This window comes from Drosophila mojavensis, unplaced genomic scaffold, assembly GCF_018153725.1.
Source record: "Drosophila mojavensis isolate 15081-1352.22 unplaced genomic scaffold, ASM1815372v1 contig_136, whole genome shotgun sequence".
Classification (NCBI taxonomy): domain Eukaryota; kingdom Metazoa; phylum Arthropoda; class Insecta; order Diptera; family Drosophilidae; genus Drosophila; species Drosophila mojavensis.
Window position 1 is genome coordinate 4,074,042 of NW_025318667.1, and position 17,546 is coordinate 4,091,587.

A 17,546-nucleotide genomic window follows, 5' to 3' on the forward strand; every position below is an offset into this window, starting at 1 on the left:
TAAGTATAAGTATAAGTATAAGTATAAGTATAAGTATAAGTATAAGTATAAGTATAAGTATAAGTATAAGTATAAGTATAAGTATAAGTATAAGTATAAGTATAAGTATAAGTATAAAGTATAAGTATAAGTATAAGTATAAGTATAAGTATAAAGTATAAGTATAAGTATAAGTATAAGTATAAAAGTATAAGTATAAGTATAAGTATAAGTATAAGTATAAGTATATAAGTATAAGTATAAGTATAAGTATAAGTATAAGTATAAGTATAAGTATAAGTATAAGTATAAGTATAAGTATAAGTATAAGTATAAGTATAAGTATAAGTATAAGTATAAGTATAAGTATAAGTATAAAGTATAAGTATAAGTATAAGTATAAGTATAAGTATAAGTATAAGTATAAGTATAAGTATAAGTATAAGTATAAGTATAAGTATAAGTATAAGTATAAGTATAAGTATAAGTATAAGTATAAGTATAAGTATAAGTATAAGTATAAGTATAAGTATAAGTATAAGTATAAGTATAAGTATAAGTATAAGTATAAGTATAAGTATAAGTATAAGTATAAGTATAAGTATAAGTATAAGTATAAGTATAAGTATAAGTATAAGTAAGTATAAGTATAAGTATAAGTATAAGTATAAGTATAAGTATAAGTATAAGTATAAAGTATAAGTATAAGTATAAGTATAAGTATAAGTATAAGTATAAGTATAAGTATAAGTATAAGTATAAGTATAAGTATAAGTATAAGTATAAGTATAAGTATAAGTATAAGTATAAGTATAAGTATAAGTATAAGTATAAGTATAAGTATAAGTATGTACATTTCGCGCAGTGTAGGGCTGGGCTCATATGGATTTTCACTTTTACTCTGGTCTCGCTGGGCTAAGTGAATGAAAGCGAAACTTTAATTGAAACGAACGTTTGGTGCGCCTGTTTTTTTTTCGGGGTTAAGTGATTGATTATGTCTTGTTTGCTGCCTGGCGAATAGACACACACACACATTCGCTTGCACACACACACATACACACACATATATGCGCACACACCTATACACACACTCATGGAAACACATACATAGACATACACTCGAGTAGACGACACACCGCACATAAATTTGATTCCAATGGTGTTTGCTGGCGTTGTCATTGTTGTTATTGTTGTTGTTACTGTTGCTCGGCTGGGCGTGGCAAAGGGCATATGAAAAATTGACTAACTGACTAACCGAGTGACTGGCTGGGCCAGCCGGCCGCGTGCAGGGGATGAACGGGACTTGGCTGTGGCAACGGCGCCAACTTTGACAATGACTCTCCGACCACAATTCATTCAGCCTCAAATATTTACCACAATAGAAAACGAGCCGCGCGCGAAATCGAATCAATAATTTAATGCAGGTGACGCGAACATCGCTATCCGGCTCCAAACGGGAATGGCTGCCGGGGGGGAGCGGGAGCTGATGGCGAATTGGTTGCTTCTTTTGTCATTGTGGCCATTGGCGGCGTTAACGGTACGCTGCCATCCATAATAATGCCGGCCATGTGTTTGAGCCTTGTTTGCAGCTTGTTAGGGCCCTTGAAAGCGCGTGGACATCTGAACTTCAGCCATGAAGCCATGAGGGGTGGTATGATGGCGTCGGCGGAGAGGGGGGTGTAGCAATGGGGAAGGTCTCTCTGTTGTATTCCATTTAAGCGTATATTCTTTCGTTTCTTTTTTTCGATGAACGGAGGTGGGGCTGACAGTTTTCAGCCATTTTCTTGCTGGTCAGGCAAAGGCAAAGTGTATTTGGCATTCACAACTAATTGTTCCATATTCATTTCGTTCTGCGCTTTAATTATTTAAATGTGTCTTTCAAAAGGCCACATTGAATTTCTTATGCGGCCACTGTTCCATTTCCATTTGCGTTTCCGTTTTTTATACATTTGTTGCGTTAGCTTTGCTATGGCTGAGTGCAATTATAATTATTAAGTAGAGTTGATTTTTTTTTAGGCTCGTTTGTCAGTTCCTCTATTCCAGTTTATAGGAACAATATAGTGACTTAGTGTCGTTATCGTGTATATTTCTTGAATATGATCGTATTACTATAATATCCAGCCGTCTATAATTTTCAATGTATTTGCTGTTCCATTTCCATTTGTTCCAGCAGCAATCATATTTGATATTCCACTTTCAGTTCGTCTCATTCCATCACATGCACTTTGTCGTCATTCATTATTAACAATATTGCTGTTCCATTTTCATATTGTTTCATAATTAATATAAATAAATTGAATTTGTTGCTCGTTAAGGTAAATTCATTTATTTTACAATTATTACTTTTACTTCCATTCTGTTTCCATGCTGTTATCAATTTCTATCTTAGTTAAGTTTATGGCCTGTTCCATTCCCATCACGCACCTCGGTTATCTTTTGCTCTCTCAAATCATTGAAGGTCAACGGGAAAAGCCAAGAGACAACCCAATATCAGTCATGTGTTCGAATGTAAACTTCACTTAGCTAATTACTTGTCCAACACTTCGCGATACCCATCAAGAGTGCAGCTCTAACGGGTATGATAATGTTGTCGCGTTAGCTGTTAAGTGGGGTAATGTTTGTCTTTCCTCATTGAGCTGATTGGAAGACGGCATAGAGTCTGCCTGAACATAGATCTACCGAATTAAGCAACTCATCATGCGACTAGCCAAGCCTTGAATATATCAGATTTGATTGCTGACGGTTTGCAGGGTATGCAGACAGCTGTTCGGCATGAGTTCATCAGCTCAGAGTCAGTTTTCGCCGTCAAAGAAGCCGGTGCTTGAAGCAGTGTCCGCTTCTTGGGACCCGGCGCTGTCACACAAAATACTCAGCTGCACGATGAATGTCTACAAGGTGTCGTCATGGCTTAAGATCTTGGCCTGGTTGCTGTTGGCTGCCCTCTTTGTCAAAATGCTGGCGATGGTACGGCCAGACGAAAGGCTGATTTCCGATCGTTTTGCCGGACGGGGACGCAATTTGGCTATAATGCGCAATGTGCAGCCAGGTGAGTGGGATTCACCTGATCAACTAATGGCAGTGAAATACAATAGAGTCAACCCAAACCTTTAGCTGCAGCGATGCCAGCGAAACCGAAGATCGACACGCCCGTTGGGGATCTAACGGTCGTGCGGCAGCTGCTGCATGAGAATGCGAATCGCAGCTGGTCCTTCGATGAGCATTGTGCACCCTATCCACGCCTCGAGGACCTCAACATCCAGAGTGAATACTATCAGCTCAGTGTGGGTGGCAACGTGAGCTACTTCCTATATAGCGCGTTCTACGAGCGTCGGATCAGCGTGGATCGTTCACCGAGCGTCGTTTTGCTGGGCATGATCAGCAGCTTCCACGGACCCTTCGAGTCCGCCTACTGCCAGGTTTGGTATGAGAACAGCAGTCGGCCCGAACTGCTGGAAATGGCGCAACAGGACATGGCATGGTACGACGCATGGGGCCTGGGACCCGATCAAGTCTATCCGGCGCTCTTCACCTGCCCGCTCGCTGGTGGACCGCGTCGTCACCGTGTGCCCCAGCTGGTGTCTCTGGTCTTCGGGGATCGCTGTGCCCGTGCCAGCAATGCTCTCTATGTCTACTATCGGGCGCCAGAGCGCCGTCGCTCGTTGCGATTCGGTGTCTGTGTGAAGGACTTGCAGTTTCCCGACGAGGACATGTCGGAGCGTTTTGTCGAGTGGCTGGAGATGGTGCGTCTGCTGGGCGCGGAGCGAGTGACGGCCTACTACTTGGGCGGGAATACCCTGCACCCGAACACGATTCGCACGCTGCGACACTACGAGCAGCACGACGGCCTGGTTGAGCTGCGCCCCTTCCGTCTGCTCGAGGGCGTGTCCAAGCCGGCGATCCATGTGCCTCTGAACAAGCGTCTGAACGAGGTGCTCATGTACAACGATTGCCTTTACCGCAGCATGTACGAGTTCGACTATTTGGCTGTGATGGACGTGGATGAGCTGATCATGCCGCTGGGCGAGCTGCGCAATTGGACGGCCCTGGTCGAACGGCTCGAACAGAACCCGAACGGCGACAGCAATGAGCCTAGCCAAGCCGGTGGCAGCAATACGCCGCATTGCAGCCTGTGCTTTCGCAACGTCTACTACTCCAGAGAGCTGCAGCCGGATGAGACGCCGCCGGCTTCCTTCTACATGCTGCGTCATGTGCAGCGTGTGGCCCAGCATTTGGATGCGAACTCGGCTGTTAAGTGCCTGCATGCCACGGCCTATGTGACAGCACTGCACAATCACTTCCCGCTGGGCTGGCGGGGCGCCGGCTATCCGCACGATGTCTCCGTCGCCCTGGGCCAAATGCAGCACTATCGCGAGCCAGACGACGAAATCCAGCTCAAGGAGCCGCCGCCGGTGCGCGACGATAACATTTGGCGCTTCAAAGAGCAGCTGATCAACAATTCTCTGGCCATCCATCGGCAGCTGGGCTGGTCGCTGCCCTAGGGCCACGCCCCATATGCCCAGGCTCTAAAAAGGCTCATATGCCCATTGAAGCAGTTGTATTTCAGGTATCGTATGTTGTACAAGACTCATAAATCGTCTAAATAGTTTCTGTTTAATAGTCAGAAACTTCAAATTTAAACAATAAAGAGCTTTTTTTTTTTTTTAATATACATATATAAATATAATACATAATCGATAATAAAATGTGTGAGCTAATTGCGAGATAACCTGGTTAGCATTTTTGTTATTAATTGCGATTTGCGCAGTGAGTGATAAGTATCGATAGTTATCATTTTTGATTGAATATAGCGATAGCTATATTTTGGATTGATGCTATCGATACTTATCGATTACAATGTTGGCTTGCCTGCATAATATCGATGACTTTCTAATAGGTTGTCTGCTTGCGATAGCTATTATGCATACCATATCGATAGTTATCGGTTCGACTCTCAGCGTAATCAATATCAAGAGAAAATTCGATTTTACAGAAAATAAGCTGAGCAGCTGCTATCGGAATACTCTCAACCAAAAGATAATAATTTCTGCAGTCAGAAGAAGAAGAGAAGCTATTTATTTCGATAGTCTGCAACTGTGTGAGTTGTCTTATTTGAGCATTCGTGTCAGACGGCGTCGGGTTGTGCTCCTCTATTGATTTTATTTTAATTGCTTTTTTTCGCCTGCCTTAATAGTCTGAGCAGCCATGTGCCTTTGTCGTGGTGCTACGTGCGGCATTATCGAGCACGAGCCACTTGCCGCTTGCCACTTGCCCCACGGTGTGGCAATGATTTTACCTACAGCAGCAGCTTCGACTGTTTCTGTCATGTCAGCAGCATAATAATTGCAAAAGCTCGCCCACGCACACACGCACGAGATAAGAGAAGCTTGCGGGCCGTTGACACCTGTACAGACAATATATTGATAACATTTGTAAAGTTTTGCTTTTCTGATTTTGATTTTTTTTTTATTTATTTCTTTATTATTTTTTTTTAATTTGCGAAAAGTGCGTGTGAAGGCACATGAAGCGTGACAGCATATAATTACGTCTATTAAGAAGCTATCAATGTGACAATCAAGCAGATTTGACAACACTAACAACCATGGAGAGAGAGAGGGGGAGAGAGATAGAGAGGTAGATAAATCAATAAAACTTTAAGCTGAGCCATACATGAGATTGAAGACGGTCGTAAAAGCATAGCCATAGATAGCCATGGTAGTACATATGTATATGCCTATATGTTTCTATCATACTGTATATACAATGTAAGCAGATAAGATAGAGAGAGAGAGAGAGAGAGAGCGAGAGCTGATAGCGCTAATAACTTACTCTAAAAGTTCGATTCGAACTTCTAAATGAATAAATAAGAGTGAGATAAAATCAAACTGAAATCAAGAATAAATACATGTCATATGTTAAATGGGATCTGATTATATTTTATATGTATGAGCATATCATTGGCAGAACTTAACTCTATCGTCTTCTACTTGACAAAATGCTGACCTAGAGTAAGAAGTGGATGGGCTGATAAAGCGCCAGAGCTCGACAGTCAGTCAACACAGAATATTGATCGATTGAGTTTCAACAAAATCTGATCTCGGCTCTCTGCTGCGAGGACAACAATCTTAGGCAATCTAATCGTGGACCAAGTCATCAAAATTTAACAGTACAGTCATTCAAAGACGATGCACTCTTGCTTGGTCAGTCTATGCTCAGGCCAATCACAGCTCATTTCCTCGGCATTCAGTTTGATATTCGTAATTAAATATTTACACTTCATTCTTCGGGTCTTTGTTCAATTAGGAGCGTATTAAAATTGTCAGCTTTTAATTAAACATCATTGCCAGTGGGCCAACGGTGCGTATGGAAATTGTGGCAATGCGCATACGCAGCGTTGTGCAGCAAATTTAAATGGAAAATATGCTTTGGCAAATTGTTTGCAGCACTGTAAATGCAAAATCAATTGAGTATTAAATAAGATATGCAGCACAAGTGCGTCTAATTGGAATCAATTGAATGTCTAATTGGAAACAATTTGATTTGATATTAAGTCGAACAGTTTGTAAATCACATGAAGCAGCTATTTTCTGTCAGTGTATTGAACGGAGCTGCGGCAGTTGCTGCTGCTGCATTATTGCCAAACTGAAAACTAATTAAAATAAACTGTCAAAGAGATTGAATAGACAAAAAGGAAAGCTGTGAGATCGGGGACGGGGGACGAAGGACGGGGCACGGGTAGCAGGAGCTGAGCTGAGCGAATGCAATCAATGCAGAGCTTCACTCGCCGTTTAGCTACATATCACGGCCCTGTTCCATGGCCAGACAATGGCGGGCAATTAATTAATTGCCGGCATGTTGAATGAAGAAAAAGCCACGGCCATAAATTAATATGAAAAGCGCGAAAATGGGGCAAACAAATCTGGGCGCTCGCACAATATTTTATATTCATGTTTCCTTCGTGAAAAGCCGTGCGCTCGCGATTCGTGTCGCAAATAATGAGATGAAATGCGTGCCAGGATGTATTAAAATATTAAAATAGCCGCAGAGTAGGCGGCCTCAAGGTGCCGGCGGTGTGAGCGAGATGGCTGATGGCTGATGGCTGATGGCCGACGGCAGCGAGAGGGAAGGCAAGGAGAGCGGCGCCAAGGGTAACTAACAAATGGAACGCACAGCTGACAAATAGATGGACGCGACAGCCAAATAATTTATATTTCAATTTTTTGTGTCATTGCAAAATACCACGTAAATAGTCAAAGCGGGCATATGCGTGCGTGCTCGTGCTAGAGAGAGTGTAGAAATAAAGATTTAGCTTGGGAGAATATAAATAGACAGCAGAAGGTAAAACTTCTGCAGAGACTTTTGATTGACTTAATCATCAGTTAATCAATCAATCAATCAATTATCAATTTAAATGATGCGGTTTTCTCCCCCTAGTTCTTAATGTTTTTACAAATCTTTCTTAAACATAAAGTTCTGGGCTTTGAACTGCCCTGCAAACAGTCAATCAATCAATCATCAATCAGCTTAAAATGATTCAATTTTCTATCTCGAATTTTTAAATAATTGTATTACACTTTTATTTTTAATCGGATTGACTTAGCAATCAATCAATCAGTCAATCATTTATCAATTAAAGTTACAAATTATTTTATAAGTATATTTTGTGTTATTTTTGTTGAAAACTTTTCTTAAGCGAAAAGCTTTAGACTTTTGATTGACTTCGATTGATCAATCAATCAATCAACAGTCAGCTTCAAATGATTTTCAAATTACATTTTCTATGTCTAATTTATACATATACTTTCATATGAATATTTTTTGATGTTATACAATTTTTATGGTTTCTCTTTTTTTTACAGGGTATTTATAGTTTTGTCTTTTTAAAGCTTTTGTTTTTTGCTTTTTTTTTGGCATGCTGAGTTGCTGTGTCTGCTCTTGAATTTATTGTGGCAAAAACGACAGCGGGGCGTGGCATGAACACAATTGCTAAATGGCAAAGTGACAGGCTCGCGACTAGGGGTGTAGGAGGCGAAGGGGATGTCGGGGGCTGTAGGGGTGTAGGGGCTAAGGAATGTGGGGAAGTAAGGACAGTAGATGCCTATAGAGCGTACGAGATGCAGGCGACGTGAGTGATGTAGGCGGAGATAGGTAGGGTATGAGGCTGGGTATGTGTGGGGTACGTAGACGATGTGGGGGATGCAGACGAGGTAGACAATATGGGGAATGTAGAGGTAGAATGTGGAGGCAAAGACATTGCCTAAGGCTAGTTTTTTTCTTTTTCTTTTTCGTTGCTGTATTTGTCCCACCGCAAAATGTGCTGAAGCAATTAATAATGCATATTAAAATGTAAAATGTCTTGACAGATGGGCGTGGAAGGGAATTTATGATTAAAATAATTTATAATACAGGCAAATGATAATGTGCTCCTATGTATGTAATGCTCACACTCTGGACACTGTCAGAGATAGGGGAAGAGCAAGAGAGAGAGAGAGAGAGAGAGAGAGAGAGAGAGAGAGAGAGACAGAGGGAAAGGAAACCGAGTCAAACTCAAGTCGGGGCAACTAAAATGCTTGATTGATTGATTGACTTGGACTTTTATAATTGCAATTGCCTTAGCTCCCACACACACAAACTCTACACACAGCTGAAAGTCAAGTCTGTTTAGGGCTGCTCTGCTATCATGCCGTGCATGCATCGACTTGTTTGGTTGACTCAGCTATCGATTGAATCGAATGGCTAAGTGTACTTCCTTGGCGCTTGGGCTGAGGTGGGCGGCTGAGCAGGCGGCAGGTCGCCGTTAAGATTATTAAGGTTAGTTTGGGGTCCGTTTCCATTTGGAACTCCATTTGACAGCTGTGCTTGCCAGCTTTATTTCCCACGTGGTGCCGTCGCCGCATCCAGTCGAGTCGAGTCGAGTCGAGCCGAGTCGAGTCCGCACCTCGCTGCCAGCCATGCCAGCCCCGTCTGGCTGCTAATGGGCCAAGTTAGGCGTTTCTTGGCAGCAGTCACGCGCCCATTTGCCAGGCCTTGCCGAATGCTGAACTGGCTTTTGAACTTGCACTTGGACTTGGACTTGGACTTGGCCTACTTTTCTTTCCCTCTCGCTCCAGCACTCTCTTTTCCCTCTTTTTTTTTTTTGGACTTATTCTGTATGGAGCTTCATAAATTTAATTGTCACGTACACACACACATGTCTCGGTCGCCCTCCCTCGCTCCATGGGTGGGTGGGGCTGTCTCATAATACGTGTTTATAACTCTCGTCTGCTATTACGCCGCGTATGCGTTTATATGGATCAGCCTTCTAAATGATGTATTTAGTGCATAATTTCATCTATTTGTAGGTGGGCCTAGGCACACTTATGCTCTGTACGAAGCTCAAGCAGAGAGGGAGAGGAGAGAGGGAGAGAGAGAGGGTTTATTGGTCTCATGCAATAGTTAGAAGAGAGTGAAGTGAGGAGAGTATATGGGTTTTGCGGAATGCCTGTACGCCCGTACGCTTCTCCGCTCGATTGTCTGTTCGTCCGCTTCTTCGTCCGTGTGTCCGTTCTTTTATCCGTTCGTCCGCTTGTTCCTTCGTTTGTTCGCTTGTTCGTCCGTTTGCCCGTCCGTCCGTTGATCCGTGCGTCCATCCGTTTGCCCCTTCGTCCGTTCGTTCTTTTGTCCATTTGTCCGCTTGTCCTTTCGTTCGGTCGCTTGTTCGTCCGTTTGGCCATTCGTCCGTTGATCCGTCCGATCGTTCTTTTGTCCACTCGTCCGCTTGTACCTTCGTTCTTTCGCTTGTTCGTCCGTGTGTCCGTTCTTTTATCGGTTTGTCCGCTTGTCCTTTCGTTCATTCGCTTATCCGTCCGTTTGGCCGTCCGTCCCTTGATCCGTCCGTCCATCCGTTTGTCCGCTCGTCCGTTCGTTCTTTTGTCCACTCGTCCGCTTGTCCCTTCGTTCATTTGCTTGTCCGTCCGTCCCTTGATCCGTCCGTCCATCCGTTTGTCCGTTCGTCCGTTCGTTCTTTTGTCCACTCGTCCGCTTGTTCCTTCCGCTTGTCCGTCCGTTTGTCCATTTGTCCGCTTACTCATCCGTCCGTCTTTTGGTCCGTCCGTTTGTCCATTCATTAGTCCGCTTGCTCGTACGTCTGTTTGTCCGTTCATCTGTCTGTCCGTCCGATCGTCCGTCCGTATGCATGCAAATCTTATAAACCGTTAAGATATTCACGCTAGGGGTTCTGGCAAATGGGCAAAAACTATATTCCAGAGGTATGCAGTTAAAATCTTGCTAAGTTAGAGAGGGATTATCTCCACCACACATAGAGCAAACTCTCGTAGAGTTATAGTTATGCCAGCCACATCCCATATATCCCATTTCTCCCATTTCACATATGTGTTCATCTTTAAGATTCGGTTTAAAAATCCTTGCAATGCCCATTTTTGTTCACATTTTCGCTGTTTTTTTGCCATTCTCTGGTTAAAAGGGTATAAAAGCACAGTTAAAAAGCATTTGCTGCACAAAGACATTGTTGTTGCACTTGTTGTGGGGCGTGCCTGGAGGCACGGTTGGAGCGTGGCTTGGCATAAAAGTGGACAGCAGGGGAAGGCAGCAGGAGGGGGCAGCAAGAGCCGGGCGCTGTATATGCATGGGTATTATGCTAGCCGTGTGACACTCTACAAAAGTTTGCTTCATCACTTTTGTTGACAGTGCATGCGTGCTGCACTTGTGTCTGTGTGTGTGCGCGCGTGGGTGTGTGTGTGCGCGTGGGTGTGTGTATGATTTGCAGTGCGTGTCAGCTGCTGCCTTTTGGCACTGAAGTGCTGCTGAATACAAATATGTCACGCAGTTCGTACTCTAAGCAGCACTCGCACTCTCGAATGTGACACGCATCAAATCACTTTAGACGAGCGCACTTAACGCCTCTGCCACGGCTCCGAGCACGCCTCAGCCGCCTCTGCATCTCGTGGCATGACCCCCACTCACATCCCCCCTCTAAACCTTTTCGCAAATGGGAATGCAATGAATTAATGCTGCGACAAGGACTCGCAAATTAAGCAAAGAGGTGGATAGACAATGCGAACAGAAACTGAATGAAGTCAACATAGATGAATTATTGACCAAGAAAGAGACTTAATAGTTGATCAAAAGAAGTCTAGTATTATTCTACAATATTTTAATAAGCACAAGAATTAAAAGTAGTGAAAGTATTTGCTTTAGAAATATGAATTGCCCTAGGGAGAAGCATAAAAGCTTTCAGAGCAGGCTGATATATGTTTTATTTAAGAGCAGGTAGCATACATCTATATAAATATATGAATACAGTTATATATTTTGGGATACCTACTGCCTTGAAGCGCCTGCAAAGCAGAACAATCGAAATTCTTAAAGAAAAACTTGAGCTTTTAAAGTACCTGAAAGCTCTTCAAGCAATAAAAGCTTTATGTACGCAAATTATAATGGGTATTTGGTTGAATTTATGAAGTAGAACTAGTCTAGTCAGTTAAAAAGTATACTCGCCTAAGATCTACCTAGAATTGCTAAGTTATAGATTTAATGGCAGTAGTACATGAATAATCAAGAAAATATGTCGAGCTTCCTTTACGTGATATTTAAGGACAAATTAATTCACGAGCGTTAAACAGGACAGGCTGACCCGACCCAGCCAAAACCCTGATCAGATATGATATGTTTACACTGTGACACATATATGTCTATCCTTCATGGCGCTTTCCTCTGTCAGCTCGAAAATCTGTCAGTGTCCCGCAATAAGCGGATGACGACTCCTGCCTATCCGGCGTGAGCACACATTGCGGCCTTTAGCGCTTCACTCAAACGTTATCTGATATGAAACATTTAATTTCCATTCAATTTGTTTGATCTGAGGCAGAGGAGCTTTGACAACTCGTTTCTCTGTCCCACTCTATTTGCGCTCAAAGGGAAAAACGATGCGCATTTCATATGGAATTGCATAATTAAAATCTACGGCAAATAAACGGCGCTCACAGAGTCTGTTTGACGAGCTGGCCGGGGCGGAGGGCCGACGGGGAGCGGGCAGGGTTCAATGCGAAAAGTTTCGTAATAAATGCAGTTAATCAACTTTTGACCATCCATCCGTTTGGTTTACAGTCAATATACATACGAGGGTAATAAAATAAAAAACTGCAGCTAATGGAAGAGCGAAAGGTGGGCATACCCTATAAAAGGGTTGATATGATGATACATATGTTTACAGATATGGCTATTGACATGAAGCAGGGTATATCTCGAGAGAGCAGTTCTAGATTTGAGAACCTTTTAATTAAATGGGCTCAATTCTATTTCATTTTACTTTGTTTTTTTTTTTCGTATTTTTTTTGTCGAATATGAAAGGAAATAAAGTAAAATGAAAACTGAATTAAAAGTTTATGTCAGCGCAAAAATGGCGAATGTTATCTATGCCACGCATGTGTGTGTGTGTGCGTGTGTGTGTGTGTGGGCTACACAAAATATGTTTGAACAACTTTATTGTGCAAAATGCCAAACATTCTTCAAGTTGTGGACTTGCCAGCGCTTTTCTATGTCTGTCCCAAGCTCAGGCACTGCAAATATGTAGCTCTCTCTCTCTCTCTCTCTCTCACTTTCTTCCATTCCTCTCCCTCTCTCTCTATGTGTGTGTGTGTGTGTGTGGATTGCTAGGCGCGCAAATCTCATTTGAATTATAATGATGGCGCCGGCAGCTTCACACAGACGCACACAAGGATATTGCATTACAGCTCTGCAGTCGATGACTGACAGATACCCTTTACTATCGATATCCGTTATCGATTTGCGACCTACTAATGCTGCTGTCAAATGCAGACGGGCACCTTGAGGCAACTAGATTGTCTTCGTATTTCGCTGGCCTCAACTCAATTCTAAATTTTCGACTTTCATTCAAATTCAAGTTGATAGCAATCTATCTAATATTTCGTTCTCTTTGAATTCTAATGGGTAACACACTAGATTTTCCAAGATGTTCCAGTCGCATCTCTGCTTGCGAAATCTCTCTATGCACACAAGTCTCATACAGGGTATGGGCCAAAGGCGCATATGTAAAGGGTAGGACAGGCAAGAGAGTGAGAGGGAGAGCGAGAGTGAGAGAGGGTGTGTGTTAGGGTGCGGGGCCAAAGTGTTGCCTGCTTGCTTTGTAAGCCACATTTGGCCCTGGCACTGCGTTTTGCCAGCCAACGCTGCTGGGCACAATTTGGCTTTTACAACCAAACGGTAGAAATACTCATGCACATATACATACACGTATGTACATATATATGTGGAATATACATATAAAAAAAAAATAACAAGAGCAAGACGCAGAGAGAGTAGTAGGGGCAGTGGCAGGGGCTGGGGGATGGTGTAACAAAATGTGACTACATACCTGAACAAGCTTGCGGCGGCAGTGGAAATATTAACGTCGTTGAGCTCTTGCGCCTGGCAACCGCACAGCCCAGAGATTGCGGCTTGAAGCTGCGCAGCTGTTGCATAAAATCCGAGCACTCCATTAGGGCAACGTCGGCGAAATGCAGATCGCACAGTATTTGGTTCTGTATTCAACAAAGCAAAAGAAACAGAAAGCAGACAGAGCATAAGTGAGCCAGTGAGAGTGACTAAGAGAGTTAAGTGTGTAAATGATTTATGCTTATTATTTGTTGCTCTTGCCACATTGCGAGCTAAGCGAGCTGCTGAGCTGCTAAGCGGAGCAACTGCCAAAGTGTGCAACATGCTCAATACACTGTACACATATGGGGTATGTGGAGCATATTAGTTCGTATGTTTGTGTGTGTCGTATGGCTAATAGAACATGATATTGTAAAGTAACAGCAGTGTCTAACAGAAGAGTCGAACAGACTATTCTAACAGCAGAGGCTAACAGCGCTGGGTAACACTGTAATCTAACAGCAGTGTATAATAACAGAGCTGAGTAGTAGAATCTAACAGCAGTGTATAACAGAGAAGTCTAATAGCAGAGTCTAACAGCAAAGGCTAACAGGAGAGTCTAACAGCAGAGTTTAACAGCAGAGCCTATGCGGCTGATTACAGTCTAACAGCAGAGTCTTACTGCAGAGTCTTATTACGGTCTAACAGAACACTCTAACAGCACAGTTTAACAGAAAAGAATAATAGCTCAACCTAACAGCATAGTCTACCAGCTGAGTCTAATAGAAGAGTCTAACAGCCTAACAACAGAGTCTAACAGCAGAGTCGGACAGCAGAGTCTAACAGCAGAGTCTTACTGCAAAGTCTAAACTGTGCTGTAAGCAGTTTAACAGAAAATAATTACAGCTCAATCTAACAGAACAGTCTAAGAGCAGAATATCCTACTGTTACAGCAGTATTGCTTTAAGGCTGTTAGCTCAAGCTTAGGCAGAGCTGTTGTTGACAGCACTCAGCACTCAGTTCTAGACTTCTTCTTCTTCTATTCACAAACTCTCAGTCTAGTGCGAGAGAGACAGATAGATGCAGCTGGACGTAGTCTGCTCTGCTTACACTATGCCACCACTGCGATTATATACTGTAAACTAGAAGTTCTCAAGCTCAAAATGCAAAGTCTTCAGCTCTCAGTGGATCTGGTTTTAGATTGGTCAACATTTTTTAGATCGAGTCAAGCATTGATACAGATCACAGATATATGTATATCTACTACCATGCCATCCCTTTATCATCCATCCTCATCATAGCTTAATCATTTCATTGGCCTCAGTTATATTTTAAATAGCTTCATAAATTCAGCTTGATTAGCCTAATCGAATATTCTGCATTTGTTATTGGCTGTTGGCCCGTGGCTAATTGTGATGTTAATTTAATGTTTATTATGCAATTGTTATTTCTATTTTCAGTGCTATGCAGTGAATTTGAATTGGAATAGAATAGTTTTTGCCAAATGCGCCTAAGGTGAATTTCTGCTGCTGATGCTTTTGTTGCTGGCTTACGTTGCGTATGCTTAATTCATGAGGCAACATGATTTACTTTTGTTTTTTGACTTACAACACTTTACGTTTTACTCAGATGACTGACATTTATTATAGATTGAACTGTTATTCTTTTCTGTTAAACTGTGTTCTTAGTTAGACTCTGCACTAAGACTTTGCTGCTAGACTCTGATGTTAGACTCTGGTAGACTCTGTTATTATACTGTACTGTTAGACTCTACTCTGCTGCTTAGGATGTGCTGTTAGACTCTGCTATTAGACTCCTCTATTAGACTCTGCTTTTAGATTCTACTATTAAGCTCTGTTATTATACTTTACAATTAGACTCTGCTGTTAGATTCTACTTTTAGATTCTACTATGAAACTCTGTTATTATGCTCTTCTGTTAGACTCTGCACTAAGACTCTGCTGTCAGACTCCGCTGTTAGACTCCAATCTACTGCTTAGGCTGTGCTGTTAGACTCTGCTATTATACTCTACTGTTAGACTGTGCTCTTAGACTCTGTTATCTCTCTGCTACATGTATTAATCGTTATATATCAATATCTGTTGTCTGCCTTCCTCTCTTCTCCGCCGTTTCTGTCTTTCTCTTTGCCAACATTCCACAAGTTTATTCTAAGTACTGTATTTAGCAGTCGGCTATGGACAAACGTAAATGCCGTCACATCTTTCTTTCCTGAACCATAACTCTTCACAGGTGTATGTGTGTGTGGTGTGTATGGGAATACCGAAAGAGAAATAAAAAACTAAATCAAATCGCAATTCACATTTCATGCGCAAATTGTTCAGTTAATGACCTGAACGCACCAAATATGAGCAAATGCATTCAAAATGAGCTTCGTGTATTGCCACTGAGTGTGTGTGTGTGTATGCGAGTGTGTGTGTGTGTGCTGTGATGAGTGTGCGTATGCTTACATACCTTAAACCTTCTGGCTCGCTTCTGGTTGGGCCCAGTCAAATTGAGGCCACACGAATTGCAGCGCAAACATTCCTCATGATAATGATTGTTATCATAGAGTGGCGATGGTTCTGCAAATACACAAACATAAATAAACATGTGCATATTAGATATCGCTCTGACTCTCTCACTCTCTATATATGTATATATGTATATACATATATAGAACACAAATTGTACTTAGCAAATCTTGCATGTTGGCAAGTATCAAGCATTACAGCTGCATAAACATATTTGTGAGTATCAAATGCGAGTCTCTAAAGCTCTTTAAAGTGCCATGAATATGCATTTACCGTAATGCTGAACTCATATAGGTATATATGTATGTACATATATGGGCTAAAATATCATTGAAAATTTAGACAAATAGAATTTTGGGCCCTAATTGGCTACTTAATCGCTTCGTAGACTTTAAACCGGTAATTGAAATTTCTCATTAAGCTGCTTAAAATGGGAAAAGGTTTGGAAATAGGCAATGCTCGACTGGTCTGACGAATATGCCGAGCAGCTATTCAATTAAATTATTAAATGATATGCATATAAAAATTATATATTATATTATATCCATATTAGCTGTGTGAATATCTATAGCTATGTATATACATGCTTTTAATATCTATGTTTATGTAGCTGAGTAAAGGCATAGATAGAACTTTGTGAAAATTTTTACTACTTTCCACCTGTCTATATAGGAAATTAGCATAATAGATGAACACTTGAATTCAATTTAAATCGATTGTTATCGATTTTATATCATTTTAGATTTTGCCAAATAAACATGAACTGAGAAATAGGTTTATGAAATATTAGTCTTAAAATATTTAGTTCTTATACTTTTCTATGAACGTACATATGTCAAAACTTGATATCGATTTTAATCGATTTCTGTCAGTTTCATATAATTTTTATACCCATTCATGAAATTAAAATGAGTATATTGGCTTTTTTCATATATAAAACATAATTGAACTGCAGAAATCAAAAATCATTATCTCTTACATCTTTTTGATCTCTGATTATAATATAATAATAAGCATATATAACATCAAATTTATTAAAGTAAGGAAAGAGCTTTGATAAAATATTGAGCAAGGGCCAAACTGGTGAGGAATTATCAGCCGTAGCTCTTAGGCATACAGAGATAACTGATGCAGATTGAGAAGAAATATATAAATATATACGAGTATGAGACATAAGTGTCGTATGATAGAATTGGCTAAAGCTTTCATAAATTGCATAACGTAACAGTTGAGCTGATCAGGCACGTACATACATACATATATGTTTATGTATATGTATAAGCAAAGTGCAGTTACAATAGCTCCACACATATCAGATCTAATTATGGAACGCTTAAAAACAAATTAGTTTGCATTGTAGTTACATGTGTGTGCGACAGTTTAATTGAAATTGGGATGGTGCTCTGCATGAGATGACCACGGAATGCAAATCAATTCAGCCAACTGCTGCCAGAGCAAACACACACATCGAGAAAGGTAGAGGGAGAGGGAGAGGGAGAGAGTGCACAATGTGGGCGTGGTGCTAGCGTTAGCTAGTTGGGTAGGCGGTATATGTGGTCTCTGGCTACAACACGCTCATTAATTTGCATAACGCCTGTGCCCATGCAGAAGGCAACAAGGACACGAACAACAGCCTCAACTGGCGGCAGCAGCAGCCGGAGCAAAATG

General features: G+C 41.5%; 2 protein-coding genes across 5 annotated transcripts in view; one reads left to right on the plus strand and one right to left on the minus strand.

The window, feature by feature from the left end:
• Nucleotides 1-17,546, minus strand: part of LOC6585339 — a 150,413-nt gene that overhangs the window by 29,904 nt on the left and 102,963 nt on the right. For all 4 annotated transcript variants that reach the window (XM_044007318.1, XM_044007320.1, XM_032732829.2 and 1 more), the window contains 2 exons: nucleotides 15,820-15,929; nucleotides 13,349-13,514 (listed from right to left, as the gene is read on the minus strand). In XM_044007318.1, the coding sequence (XP_043863253.1) occupies nucleotides 13,349-13,514; nucleotides 15,820-15,929 (276 nt within the window). The remainder of the gene's footprint in view (nucleotides 1-13,348; nucleotides 13,515-15,819; nucleotides 15,930-17,546) is intronic.
• Nucleotides 2,737-4,678, plus strand: LOC6585338. The gene is made up of 2 exons (XM_002010934.3): nucleotides 2,737-3,025; nucleotides 3,091-4,678. Exons 1-2 carry the CDS (start codon nucleotides 2,752-2,754, stop codon nucleotides 4,476-4,478), a joined length of 1,662 nt encoding a protein of 553 aa, XP_002010970.1. The 5' UTR covers nucleotides 2,737-2,751; the 3' UTR covers nucleotides 4,479-4,678.